This window comes from Thrips palmi, unplaced genomic scaffold (genome assembly GCF_012932325.1).
Source record: "Thrips palmi isolate BJ-2018 unplaced genomic scaffold, TpBJ-2018v1 HiC_scaffold_8, whole genome shotgun sequence".
NCBI lineage: Eukaryota > Metazoa > Arthropoda > Insecta > Thysanoptera > Thripidae > Thrips > Thrips palmi.
Window position 1 is genome coordinate 8330175 of NW_023144635.1, and position 12633 is coordinate 8342807.

The 12633-nt window shown below is 47.4% G+C and overlaps 3 protein-coding genes across 5 annotated transcripts; 2 read left to right on the forward strand and 1 right to left on the reverse strand.

The window, feature by feature from the left end:
* The first annotated feature begins 83 nt into the window (after positions 1 to 83).
* On the forward strand, positions 84 to 4123 carry LOC117653203 (cilia- and flagella-associated protein 58-like). Its single transcript, XM_034398704.1, has 12 exons — positions 84 to 353; positions 423 to 571; positions 972 to 1323; positions 1387 to 1582; positions 2003 to 2141; positions 2221 to 2525; positions 2610 to 2674; positions 2861 to 3033; positions 3128 to 3290; positions 3376 to 3600; positions 3682 to 3792; positions 3865 to 4123. The coding sequence occupies exons 1-12, from the start codon at positions 150 to 152 to the stop codon at positions 4036 to 4038; spliced, it is 2256 nt and encodes a 751-aa protein (XP_034254595.1). The 5' UTR covers positions 84 to 149; the 3' UTR covers positions 4039 to 4123.
* On the reverse strand, positions 4052 to 11207 carry LOC117653681 (phosphoinositide 3-kinase regulatory subunit 4). 3 transcript variants are annotated; one of them, XM_034399515.1, is made up of 26 exons: positions 11099 to 11207; positions 10824 to 11004; positions 10541 to 10721; positions 10310 to 10459; positions 10055 to 10227; positions 9871 to 9975; positions 9672 to 9798; positions 9412 to 9584; positions 9073 to 9318; positions 8752 to 8998; positions 8528 to 8604; positions 8236 to 8453; positions 8013 to 8161; positions 7649 to 7921; positions 7400 to 7579; positions 7169 to 7306; positions 7010 to 7089; positions 6773 to 6922; positions 6572 to 6675; positions 6291 to 6480; positions 6003 to 6215; positions 5730 to 5926; positions 5500 to 5625; positions 5204 to 5379; positions 4943 to 5115; positions 4603 to 4867 (listed from the first exon to the last, which is right to left on the reverse strand). In XM_034399515.1, exons 2-26 carry the CDS (start codon positions 10922 to 10924, stop codon positions 4603 to 4605), a joined length of 4212 nt encoding a protein of 1403 aa, XP_034255406.1. In that variant the 5' UTR covers positions 10925 to 11004; positions 11099 to 11207. The 3 variants fall into 3 exon arrangements, with proteins under 3 accessions (XP_034255407.1, XP_034255406.1, XP_034255405.1); XM_034399514.1 differs by having other exon boundaries at positions 10824 to 11023; positions 11099 to 11183; XM_034399516.1 differs by having other exon boundaries at positions 4052 to 4867; positions 10824 to 11135.
* On the forward strand, positions 11175 to 12485 carry LOC117653689 (probable palmitoyltransferase ZDHHC24). Its single transcript, XM_034399523.1, has one exon. It carries the CDS (start codon positions 11299 to 11301, stop codon positions 12175 to 12177), a length of 879 nt encoding a protein of 292 aa, XP_034255414.1. The 5' UTR covers positions 11175 to 11298; the 3' UTR covers positions 12178 to 12485.
* The last annotated feature ends 148 nt before the right edge of the window (positions 12486 to 12633 follow it).

The following is a 12633-nucleotide window of genomic DNA, read 5'->3' on the forward strand; positions in this document are numbered from 1 at the left end:
GAGGTGCAGGAGGCGTCCGACCCCGTGTTCGCCGCCCTGCTGCAGGACTTCCAGAAGGCAAGCAGGGTGCTCGTGTGCGAACAGCGTCCCCAGGTCGTCGTAGGTTCAAACCCAGAAATTATGTTTTCGTTTCTCAGACGCTGGCGCAGATGCAGCGACGGCCGGGCATGATGACGTACGCCACGGAGCTGAAGCGCGTGCTGGACGTGCTGGTGGAGAGCCACGAGCAGAAGCAGCGCTACGAGAACGCCTGCAAGGAGCTGACGGCCAGGGTGGCGGCGGACACGGAGCGCTCCAAGCAGGTCGCGCAGCAGGCGCTGCAGGACCAGCTCGCGGTGCAGCAGCAGAAGCAGGTCTGGCTCCACGTCTCGGCTGCAGGTAGCTCGCGTTAGAGCGTCGTGGTAAAGCGTGCCCATCTGCAGGAGCTGGACGCGGCCTGGAGGCAGCTGGACACGAGCCACTCCAGGGAGCAGGAACTCCAGGAGCTGGTGGACGACCTGCGGCGCCAGGTCAACAAGCTCAACATGGACTTGGAGCAGAAGGCGCGCCTCGGCCTGGACCAGGGCGACGAGTGAGACAACCGGAAACTTCTTTTCGCGTACCTGTTTGTGGCCAACACGTGTGTGCTGGGCCCGCCTTGCGCGCCTCAGCGCCTGCGAGGTAGGCCGCCGGGCCCGCTGGCAACACACCGGTGTGGAGACGCTGGCCTACCTCGCCCCTGTCAGGCGGCAAGGGTAGGCCACCGTCTCCACGCCGGTGTGTTGCGAGCCGGGCCTGCGGCCTACCTCGCAGGCGCTCCAGGCCCGAACAGGGGCCGTCCTAGAGTGCCCACTCGATCGCAGTCGACAAAAAAGGGCATTTGTAGCGTCTAGGGTGGCCACACCACAACGTCGCGGCCATGAGCAGGGACACTGCTTGGCGCCGCTTGGCGTAGACGCTCCGCAACGCGTTGTTGTTTCCTTTCTCGGCAGCTTCGGCATGCTGGCCAAGACGCGCGAGGGGCTGGCCAAGGAGCGGGAGAAGCTGTCGCAGGACGTGGTGACGCTCAAGGACCGGCTGGCCAGGGCGGCCGCCACGCGCGCCGAGCTGGAGCAGCAGGTGAACGTGTTCGAGCAGCGGCTGCAGGACCTGGCGCAGGAGATGGAGGTGCAGGCCAACGAGCTGTCCAAGGAGACGAGGCTCAAGGAGAAGCTGCAGGACGAGGTGCGGTCGCTGCTGTGCGACCTGGAGCAGCGCACCGCGGACGCCGCCAACCTGTCCTTCCAGCTCGCGCAGGCCAACAAGAACGCCCACCGCGGCGAGGCGGCGCTGCGGGAACAGCGGGTGCGTGCTGCTCAAGGGGGGACCTAGACGCTCCGCGGAAAGTTGCAACGGATGTCTGCGCAGGTGGCCAACGAGCGCCTCGCCAAGGACAACGAGTCCCTGACGGCCAAGCTGACCCGGGTGCAGACGGAGCTGGAGACGCAGGCCGTGGCGCTGGACAAGGCGGTCCACGACTCGCACCGCAAGAACGCCGAGCTGCGGGTCAGTCAGCACTGCTCAGCAGGCGGCGCGCTGCCTTCAGTTGGCGGCGGCGTGTCCGGTAACAGCGCACTGACGTGTTCGCCATGCCCAGGCGCGCGAGGACGAGCTCTCCAAGATGAGGACGGAGCTGGCGCGGGTCACCAAGGCCCGCGACGCGGCCGAGAAGCGCGCGCGCCAGGAGGAGGCGTGGCGCGCGGACCAGCGCGCCGAGAGGGAGAAGCTGCAGGCCTCGCTGGCCGTGGCGGAGCGCAACGCGGAGCAGGCCGACAAGCAGCAGAGGGCGGCCCGCGCCGACCTGGAGCGCGTCAACAGGGACAAGGGCGTCGCCGAGCGCCAGCTCCTCGCCCTCAAGAGTGAGCCAACTCTGTCCCTCTCGCACTCACGGCCCGTTCCGTAGGCCGTGTGCGAAAGAGACAGGCAACCGGATCGGAGTGCTTTGGCGGCGCCCTGTCCCCTGGTACACGTGTCTTGTTTGCAGTGGAGCTGGCCGAGCAGCGCAAAGCGGCGGCCGAGGTGGAGCAGGCCTCTGCACAGCTACGCCAAGAGGTGCATCGCTGCGAGGGGGAGCTCGCCGCCAAGGCCGCCGAAGTGGAGCAGCTGGCGGGCGACAACGACAAGTGCGTGACGCTGCTCGTCGATTCCCCTTTGGTTCCCCTTCCCCGCGGCGGCCAGCGCCTCTCACCCTTCCGGTTGCAGGTGCACGGCGCAGGTGGCGCAGTTGGCGCAGCAGGTGCGGCGCAGCAAGCGGGACGTGTTCCACCTGCAGGTGCTCGTCGAGAGCGGGCGGCGGCGCCTCCAGGAGGCTGACGGCCAGCTCGAGGCGGCGCGCAAGGACGGCGACGTGCTGCGCCTCGAGGCGGACAAGCTGACCAGGCAGCTGTCCCTGGCCAAGGACGACGGCCACGAGCTGCGCGACAAGCTGGAGGCCTCGCGCAGGGACGCCGCCCAGCTCAAGGACGAGGTGGCCAGCAGGGAGTACATGCTCTTCAAGAGCCGCACGGGTAAGAGGCTAACACCTGGACGGGGTTGGCGGTGGCGTTTAACACGTTTAACTTCGTCCTCGTGGTCGTGGTCCTTGCCCGCAGAGCTGCAGCGCTCGGAGCGAGACCGCGACAGCCTCCGGCTGCAGGCGCAGGGCCTGCAGCTCCAGGTGGAGACGCAGCGGGCCGCGCTCGCCGCGGCGCGCACCGCGGAGGAGGGCCTGCAGCTGCAGGTGAAGCAGCTGGCCGCGGAGAAGCAGGCGGTGCAGCGGCAGCTGGGGCAGGTGCGTGGAGGGCTGGGGGCGGGGTGTCCTCTGTGCTCGGGGCGTGCTTGACGGACTCTCCTCTCCGCGCAGGCCCGCGACGAGACGGCGCTGCTGGCCACGCAGCTGATGCGGCGCGGCGAGGAGGCGCGGCTGCTGCACGAGAAGACCCTCATCCTGGGGTCCGTGCTCGCCAAGGGCAGGGACAGCTACGAGCGCCGACTGGCCGACGTGCGTCTGCTGCGGATCCAGATCAAGCGCTTGCGGTGCGTACCACTCGCACCATCAGAACCACCGCGGTACTGGTACACTGGCACGTGATTTGATGAGTCGGTGCGCGCTGCGCCACGCACTGCGCAGGCTGGAGAAGGCCAACCTGGCCGCCATGATCCGCAACTCGGCCGAGCTGCGCCTGGAGCTGTACCAGACGAGTAGGCAGCTCACACACTCGCAGGTCAAGTGCCGCGCCCTGGAGGAGGAGCTGCACACGCCGCTCAACGTGCACCGCTGGAGGAAGCTGGAGGTAGGACCCTCGTCGTGGTCGATCACTTGAGGGTGGGCCTTCCCTCGACTGAGCCGAGTCGCTGTCGGCCGCGCCGTGTTGGCAGGGTACGGACCCGGCGCACCACGAGCTGGTCATGAAGGTGCAGCTGCTGCAGCGGCGTCTGCTGTCGCAGTCGGCGCAGATCCTGGTGCGGGAGGCCCAGCTTCGCGAGGCGGAGCAGCGCCATCTGCAGCTGCAGGTGGAACTGTCTCGCGCACCGGGGCCCGAGCTGCAAGAGCAGCTGCAGCAAGGCCAGCGTCTGCTCGCCGAGCGAGCGCGACGGATTAAGGTGAGCCAGTGGTGCCGGACCGGAAGGGCGTGTGGGCCCGTGCTGCGTCCCTGCTGTCTCTCACTCAGTCTTGGCCTCCAGTGTCTGTCTTCAGAGGTGAAAATGCACGAGACCAGGGCCGAGGCACATCAAGTGGAGCAGCAGAAAGCGCAAGAAGAAATTGCTACTCTCAAGCAAAAATATTTTCAACTGGCAAGTCGCTGCTTTCCGTTTCTCGTTTATGTGATACCTTATTGGTACTGACATTGGACGTCGATGTTGCAGAAAAAACGCGAGCAGCAGCTGCGTGAACTACACAGCACTTGCCAAGGTGGCAGCTTGACGCTATCGCAACTACTGGGAAGGGCCAGGGTGTTGGGCGGAGGGTACAACTTGTCCCTGCAACCTCCAAGGGAACAAGACGAGTTTGAGGAAAGCCAAATTGTGGAAGAGACGTAGTTACACACAGGAATCAAATGAATTATGTTGTTTTATTGTTTACCAGATGATAGAATTGTTTATATTATTTTAGTACAAATATAAGTTGACTACAAACATAAATATTTATATATATATTTTATACTTTGTATTTGAAAAATAAAATAGCGATAGCTGTTACAGTACATTTTAACTTTTTTTCCAATTTCAGCTTGTTTGTAAATTGCTTCAAATTGATAGAAGCAGTAAAAACAAAAGAAAAGTAACAAACAAGAGCTTTTGCCTTGCTGTTAAACTCTGGAACACTACACTATAGTTTTCATACAAAAGGTACTTCAAGAGCAATATGAAATAGAATTGATTGTTCTAAAAGGATTCATTAAAATCACTAGTAGTTGCTGATTACTAATCAGCAGCATTCACAAAATCAGATACAAACACTAAAACTAAGTGCAGAGTACAAAAATCACGAATGCTTACACATCAAAATTACAAATATTATGCCTGCATCAAACCAAAATTCAAGGTAAGATACAGTTCATGTACACAGCCATTTTGAATTGCTTAAACAGTGGTTATTAGAAATTATTTCCAAACTTTGATAACACCATCACAGGATGCTGACACCAAAAAACACTGGGATGCTTGGCACAGAGTAAGATCGCTAATCCAGTCTTGATGCCCAGCAGGGGGTTGCTCAGGGCCTGCCCGGGATTTCTCTTCACTGTTGCTAGATGTGGAGGCAGAGCCGGCAGTTCCATAGCTACCTCTGGAACCTGGACCACTAGATGTAGTTCTTTGTTTAGTTAGTTTCTCCTCAACAACATTGACACCATCAAGTAATCTTGTTCTGAAAAATACAACCAGAAATTGTAATATGAAAGAGATATGAGCTAGTGCCAATATCATACCAAATAATGCTTACTTATACACCAGGTGTGAAGGTTTGAGATTGTCATGAGCAGCAGGTACAACTATGCGGGAATTCACATGAGAATCTAAATCCCAGAAACGTAAACGTCGGTCTGAACCTCCAGTTATGAGGAATGGAGATTTGTTCACTGAGCCAGCAAACATAGCACATACACTATTTGGGGACTGCGTAAAGTAAGACAAGCCATTACACACTACACTTATAATCATTGGAAGAGGAAAAAAATTATTATTCTTTATTATTAAAATATACCTTTTGATTGTTGTCCTGACTATGAGAAGAAAATGGCTGAGCGGAGCTAGCCCAAAGCATAGACTGACGGCATTGCATTTCCATGTTCCACATGGAAACTTCATTATGCCCTTGCACTGCAGATATAAGCCACGATGGTTCAGTTGGGTGACACACAAGCCGACGCACACGAGCATCTAGCAAAAGAGAAAAAAATTAGTTCATAAGATAATTATCAGGAGATTGGAACTAAAATATCAGGAATTTACACCCACAAGAGAGGCTGAAGACACAAATACACTTGAAATTGCACTTACTAGTTTGATGAGAAAATGTAGATATAGGTAACTGGAATCTTAAATCCCAACATATATGAAAACCACTGCTAGTTCCAAGAGCAAGCCAGCATTCATTTGGATCAACACACATAGTTGTTATCACACCTAAAAAAAAAAGAAAAAGCAGCATATAAGTATCTAAATTCAAAATTTCTCATAGAAGTTCAATTTTGAAAAATAACCATACTAACAAAGATAATAATACATACCATGCTTGAGATCATTTTCTAGTTTCCATGCAGTTCCTGGCTGCCGCAAATCCCATCCAACAATAGACCCATACATAGTTGCATAGACAACAACTGGACCCGATTGAAAGGAGGCTATATCTACAGCACATCCATCTTCCTGCAAGTCTAACTGTCTTGATTGCAAAACTGAAGTCTTGTTGGTGCTAGTTTCCACTCTGGAAAATTATACCTTGTATTAGAAAAAGGCCTAAATACCCATAAACATTTATTATTTATTTATTTTTATGGTACCTTGACACAAAAACATCTCCTGTTTGAGATGCAGCTGCCAGTGTTTGCTCAGGACAAACAGCTAAACCTATTAGAGGGCCAGCTTGCCGGTTGGCAGTAATGCGAGAGCGATTAGCAATATTTCTGCCCTCCATTTTGGCACAATCCCATAACCTGATGCATCCATCTGCTGAAGCACTTGCAAAGAAAGATGTTTCTGGGAGAGTCACCAATCTGAAAATTAAATTTATGTTGTCAGAGGAGGATTGGCACTGAGCCACGGTTTGTAAATTATTCTGCTTGACATACCGAGTGACTGCCCCTCTGTGTTCATGAAGGTGAGCAACAAGAGTCCCTCCCAGATTCCACCCTGGAGGTGGAAGAGGCGTTTCCCAACAAGAATCTCTTGCAGCCAGACGAGTGCGAGCACAAGAAGAATATTGTTCTTGTTTCCGTTCAATTAATTTTTGAAGTTCTACTTGACATGGTGGGCAGCGATCTAACCATAAAAGAAAAAAATTTGAAGAGCACAATCAATACCAACAACATCTGCTGCAAGGAAGTAATCATTTATCAAAGCGATCACTTACATTGAGTGAACGAATGTTCTGGCATGGAGTAATCAGCTGCATCTAAGCTCCTGTGAGGAAGCATTGATTCAGACTCCACACTTATGGTCATTCTAGGAGGGGATCTAAAGTAGATAAGAAGGAAATGAGCATTCCAATTCACCCAGTACAAAAGTGCATTAAGTGATTCAGAGAAAATCAAAAGAAGAAAAAAGAGTTTACCCTGTTGAAGTTTGAAAGTCAGAACTTTTGACAGTTGTACCAGCTGACTCAACTCCCCCAAACATATGATGCCATTCCTTGTTCATTGCCGCAGGCAAAAGCTCTGGCATACTTGGACCTCTCCGCCCTGCCCTTGCACTACTACTTTTCCTTTAGGGGAAAAAAGGATGCAGGGAGTTGGTGAGGAGAGCGATAAGAAAACAAACTACAAGAACAACAGTGTCAGTTATCACTCACCTGACGGATGTCAAGTCCCCTTTTAGATTATCTTGAGCAACTAATGTCACATGAAAAGTTTGAGCTTTCCCAAGATCAATCTGTTCAATAAAAAAATCCTGGATAAATAAATTTTACCAATTTATGAAATAAAGGAATATAAAAAAATGATATCCTTACAACTGAAGTTTCTTGGGGAATAAGGAAGACTTCATGGTGGTGTTTGTGTTTCTGCATCTTTACTAAGTGTTTTGACATGGCACTGAGATAGTCCTCCACTTCTTCATTCATTCCTTTGTCTATCAATCTCCGAAACAGCTGAAAATTTGAAGTTATGAATTTTCTTAAGTTGATACCCTTGTTAAATTTAAAATTTAAAAATTAGGAATCATTATGACTTTAACGACTCACACTTTGTAGACTGCTATGGATTTCAGTATACTGGGGAACATGTCCGGCACGAACTAAACTTCTTTGATTGTGTCTTTCTTGAAGAGTGTCAAAAAAGATATGAAGATCTGCTTCTGATTTTAAGATGCAATCCAAAATCTCACGGGACACAGGCGGTTTCAGGGCATTCAGCAACAAAACCTGAGGCAGAGAAGGATGTCTAGTTAGGTCCTGTCGAGTGTTGCCAATATTCCATGAAAGGTGATATACCTCTTTATCGGGTTGAATGACTTGATGTTGCAGGTATGGTTCTAGAGCCTGCATAACTTTACACTGAACATCAACTATTGACAAAGAGCGAGCTGTTGCTGATATGAAACCCACAACTGCGTGACGCAGCCAAAGGTTTGGGTGAACCAAAAAGGGAGCACAGTCAGCCAAAAGTTCATACAGTGCACTTTTGTGCAACAAGCCTAGCTCTGTAAGAGCACGCATAGAACTGACAGCCTTGACAGAAACAAGTTCTTCTGAATCAGAAAGACCCTGGTTGAAAAATAAAATAAACACAAATAAAGTTAGCCATTGGAAAATCCACAAACAAAACTTGTAATTTAAAATTCTAACAAAGTGGTACCTGTTGCAGAAGAGGAAATATTATAGGAGATGCATGGCACCCTACATAAGCAGCAACTCCAACAATACAATCAAAGAAAGACCCCCTGAGTTGTTTGTCCTCCTTATCATTCAAAAAAGTGATCATATGTGAAAGAAGAACATCATTAGCTGAAACAAAAAGTTTTGTGAGTTTCAAAGATAAGTTTTTAATTTGTTGTGTTCATAAGAGGACTCTTAAGTACCTTTTTGTTTCCCAAAAAACACACAGAGTTTAGTGATTCCATTTTCAAGAAGGGTCTGTTTCACAAGGCTCTGCGGGTCAGTGATCAATGTGGCTACTGTTTGCTGAATCATTTCATGCAGAGTCTGCAACTCCATTTCATAACTTGGTGTTGGAGCCTCACCACTACCGTCCGCAGTACCATAAGCATTTTGCCACACTTGGCTATGTTCCAAAAATCTAAGGTGAACAAAAGTTGAAATAATTTATTTGACAAACAAACCACAAACATTCAAGGGGGGAAAAGCTAATACCTGAGTGCTGTTTCAGCCAATTGAGCAATATTTTCAGCATAAGCTGCTCTCACTATAACTGCTGGGTCTTTAACCAGCTGCAATAGCAAAAAATAATTCATGTTAATAAAGCAATAATAATAAAACAATAAACTGTTCTCTTTTATAGGAAAGAGATATTAAAAAAACAACCACATTACTTCAGTTCGGCAGAACAAAATAAGGAGATGCAAGATTTCACATACCACAGCAAGACCCGGGAGTATATACTCGGGAAAGATGTTTGTGTCACTGACAGGTACAGTCTTCACATACCGCAGGGCTTTGCTCAATGTATGCAAGGCTCTTACTCGCACTCGCGGTACAGTATCATGCAGCATACTCAACACGTATGGCAAAATACGATCCAGTATGGTTTCAGCTGATGCGTGAGCACTCAGCATCAAAAGTATGTCTAAAGCCTGCATTTTAGACATGCAGAACTTCAAGCCTCTAAAATAAAATTCAGAGCAAAATTATTAATTGGCTCCAAAAGGGAGTGGGGGTGGATTGCATCAAGAGCTTACCTTATACATGATGTGACAAGGCTTGTTATAATAACCAAAGCTTCTGATGGAGCACCGGTGACTTCCTTTCCTTCTGTTTCACTGTTTTCCTCTTGTCTTTCCTCTGTAGGCTCACTTTTGCTTGTAGATGAAACATCTTCTGGTTTAGTTGTAGATTTTTGACTACTTTCAGTTTGTTTCTCCTCATTAGTTACATCACCGTCAGAATTAAGAAAACTTATTATATTATCAATGTCTTTTCTTAGCCTAAAAAAAAATAAGAAAATGATGAAACTATGGGGTATACTTAAATTTTTTTAAATTAAGTATTTTAGTCCGTTTTTTAAACTTATCCCATACCTAGAAATCTTTTCATCGGCTGATAAAATTGGTGCAGCTGAGAAGGCTAGAGTATAGGATTGCAGGAATGAGTAAAAAACCTCAGGGAAAACTCGCCCTCTCTCTTGATGAAGGTATGTTTCAGCAGAAAGTCTGGCACTTGGATCTTTTTGCATCATGTGACACAAAAGTTCCTAAATCAAAGACATTTTTTGAGAAATGTAGCAAGCAATAGCAAGTCAAAACCTGCATTATATTTTTAAAGATAGCAAATAGCTCACCTTTACAGCAGGGTCTTCTATACGGTCTAGGCACTTATCTGGGCTGTAAGTACCAGAGCGATATTCTAGCAGTTGATAAAAAATAAAAGGAGGGTGGCCCTCAGTAAACAGCTCTGTTAGAGCACATCTGAAAAACATAATAAGTAAAAATGACTTGTGCAGAACTGTAAAACTTTAACAACATCCAAGGACAACCTACCCAGCAGAAAACATATCCATTGCAGGTGTGAGATCCCCTTTTCGAGGATCAGTTCCATCAAGTAAAAGTTGGCTAGTGAGCTCAGTTCCTAAGGTTTTTATAAACCTAGTGCAGAACAGTAAACAACACTAGAAACAAGGAATGGAAAAGCCAACACAAAACAATATAGTCAAATAAAACTTACCGTTCAGGCGCAATGTAACAGGTTCCTCTTCTGGATGTATCAAAGAAATATAAGAAATCGGCTGGATCATGTTCTGATAGATAAGTTGGCTTGAATGAGGCAAAATCAACCAAAAAGACCCAGTGCCAGGATGTAACCATAATGTTCTCTAGCTTGATATCCCCATGACAAACCTTGAGAAGATTACCACAGAAACAAAATTAGACAAAAATCAGAAGAAAAGAAAAGCAGCAGAGGGGGGGGCTGTAATCTTACCCCAACTTCATGACACTTGTGCAGAGCATATAAGACTTGAAATGCAATCCATTTTTTCTCAATATTTGTGAAGAAAGGACGAGTGCTCATACGATCGTACAAGCTATATTTAACATACTCTCGCATCAAGAAGCCAGCCTTATCTGTCAGCTAAAGGGAAAAAACATCATCAAGTTTAAAGAAAAACTAATAACTAAGAGTAGCCTCAGTTGAATGCAATATGCAACAGACCACAGCTCTCTGAAATGGGAGACAGTTGACCGCTGAACTCAGTTTAGCACGAATCTCTTCAATTTTATTCTTGTGGGCCGCAAGGGGTAGAGAAGGATCGTGTATTGCAAACACCTTAACGACAACCAGTCCTTCTGAAGAGTTGGCCCTTGCCACCTTAAAAAATCGTGTGCTGCCAAGACTGTAATCCACAAAAATATGTAAGACAATGTATGAAGTGGACAACTACAGAAACAACAGCAGGTTAATGATCAGGAACCTTGGTTGCATATTGAGAACTTACTTTCTATCGAATTGAAGGCTTTGAAGGTGGGGATTGTCAGTAAGGTAGTGTTCCACGGGGAATATTTGTGAGGGAGCAATGCCAACCAATTGGTTCCCCATTGTCAAAGTAAGTACGACGTTCTTCCGCAATGTTGTTTAAGGGCCGTGTCAGTGATTGCTGCTCATGATGATGGTCCTTGCTACACAACCACAACCAACCTAAAAGCTCAGTCAGACTAGATTACATGTTACCAATAGAATTAAACCAGAAACAAATTCATTTCACTCTTTAACCTAAGTGTCAAGTTCCAAGGCAAAAACAAATACATGGAGTCTGCGCCTGTGCCCCTTTCTGCCTGTAACCGTTCTTCAGTTATCCGCACAATGTTGTGCGAATATTCACTTTCGTCTGCTTGCTTGGTTTGGTTTGTCAACTAAAGATAAGAAGAGAAAACTATAGTTTCTGATTACATCAAAAAATAAGGGCAAACAAGATGCAATCATTTACACTTAAGTCGCGGTCGAAATTCTGGCCTAAATGTCCATTAGACTGGGGAGTGTTTACGGTGACTTTAGTGCTCATGCCGACTATTTACATGCATGAAATGTTTACCGTGCGGCCAACTGTGTGGAGAAACGCACCATTTTTTTCTAACTTTGTAATTTATGGAGGTCTTTTTGTGTTTTTGAATATCGTGGCGAACTTTGTTGGTTTGGTAGTTACTGACACTCGAGTTCCTGATAAAGTTATGTCAACAGTGAAACAGTCACCGCACTGGAAGTACTGTGACTTGTGCATCAGTTACGTCCCACCACGAGCATGGCATTGCAAAGTTTGCAAAGTGTGTATTTTGAAGAGAGATCATCACTGCTTGTTTGCAGGTTGTTGTGTTGGACATTTTAACAGTCGCTTTTTCATCATGTATCTGGTCTACGTATGTATCGGTACACTTTATTGTGTTATAAGTGACTCCATATTTTTGATAAACAAAGTTGATTTACGATTTCCCTCTGTAGTGTTAAAAATAGGCTTTCCTGCTTTTGCGTATCTTTCTGGCGTGGAGACGTTTACAAATGAATGTTTTATTTTGTTATTTATCATCAATTTGGCAGCATTTATCTTTGTTTGTGTATTATTACGGTTTCATGTTCGAATTATTTTGAATGGACAGGTCACATATGATGTTAAGTCATCTAGCTCCAATTATGACTATGGCAAAATGGAAAATGTCAAGGAAGTTTTGGGGTGTCGATGGTATGTTGCCTGGGCATTCCCTCTTGTTTCTTCTCCCCTCCCAAGGAGTGGTTTAGAGTGGGATACTTCAGAAGAGTGGAAGCTCAAGCGTCAAAGAGTTACTGAGAAAAGTAAATAGATCAATTTCTATCCAGTGATACTGTTGTTCTTCTAGCTCAATCTTTCAATTTTTCTGATGTTGCTATTAATGGCAAAACTTGCTCAAACTTTACTTTTTAAGTTGACCATTTTGCTGCTGCCTATACTGATTCCTGTATTTTGTATTATTTTTATGCAAGTTCTATGTGATTCCATTTTACAATGTATTTTACTCAAGTTTGTTGTGTGAACATTTCCAATTATAGTATTATTGTTACGGCTGTGCCAGCACACCTTGTACTTAATAAAAATACCAATAAAATAATCTACACTTAAGTATTATCAAAATGTGGTCGTTCGAGTCCTTCCATTTCCCCTTGGACCCTTGGACTTCGTACCTTTTACTGGGTTTCAGAAAAGAGAAGGCAAAACCTGAATGCCTTGGTGGGGGTGGGCCAGGCGGGGGCTGAGCCCGAGTGGTGGGAGACACTATAAG

Coding starts and splice junctions, on each gene's coding strand:
- LOC117653203 (XM_034398704.1), top strand. CDS start 150: ATGCAGCGACGGCCGGGCATGATGACGTACGCCACGGAGCTGAAGCGC. Junction 572..971: donor GGCCTGGACCAGGGCGACGA/GTGAGACAACCG, acceptor CTTTCTCGGCAG/CTTCGGCATGCTGGCCAAGA. Junction 3,601..3,681: donor AGCGAGCGCGACGGATTAAG/GTGAGCCAGTGG, acceptor CTTGGCCTCCAG/TGTCTGTCTTCAGAGGTGAA.
- LOC117653681 (XM_034399516.1), bottom strand. CDS start 10,924: ATGGGGAACCAATTGGTTGGCATTGCTCCCTCACAAATATTCCCCGTG. Junction 7,090..7,168: donor TTCCCCAAGAAACTTCAGTT/GTAAGGATATCA, acceptor TTTATTGAACAG/ATTGATCTTGGGAAAGCTCA. Junction 5,116..5,203: donor GTCAGGACAACAATCAAAAG/GTATATTTTAAT, acceptor TACTTTACGCAG/TCCCCAAATAGTGTATGTGC.
- LOC117653689 (XM_034399523.1), top strand. CDS start 11,299: ATGCAATCATTTACACTTAAGTCGCGGTCGAAATTCTGGCCTAAATGT.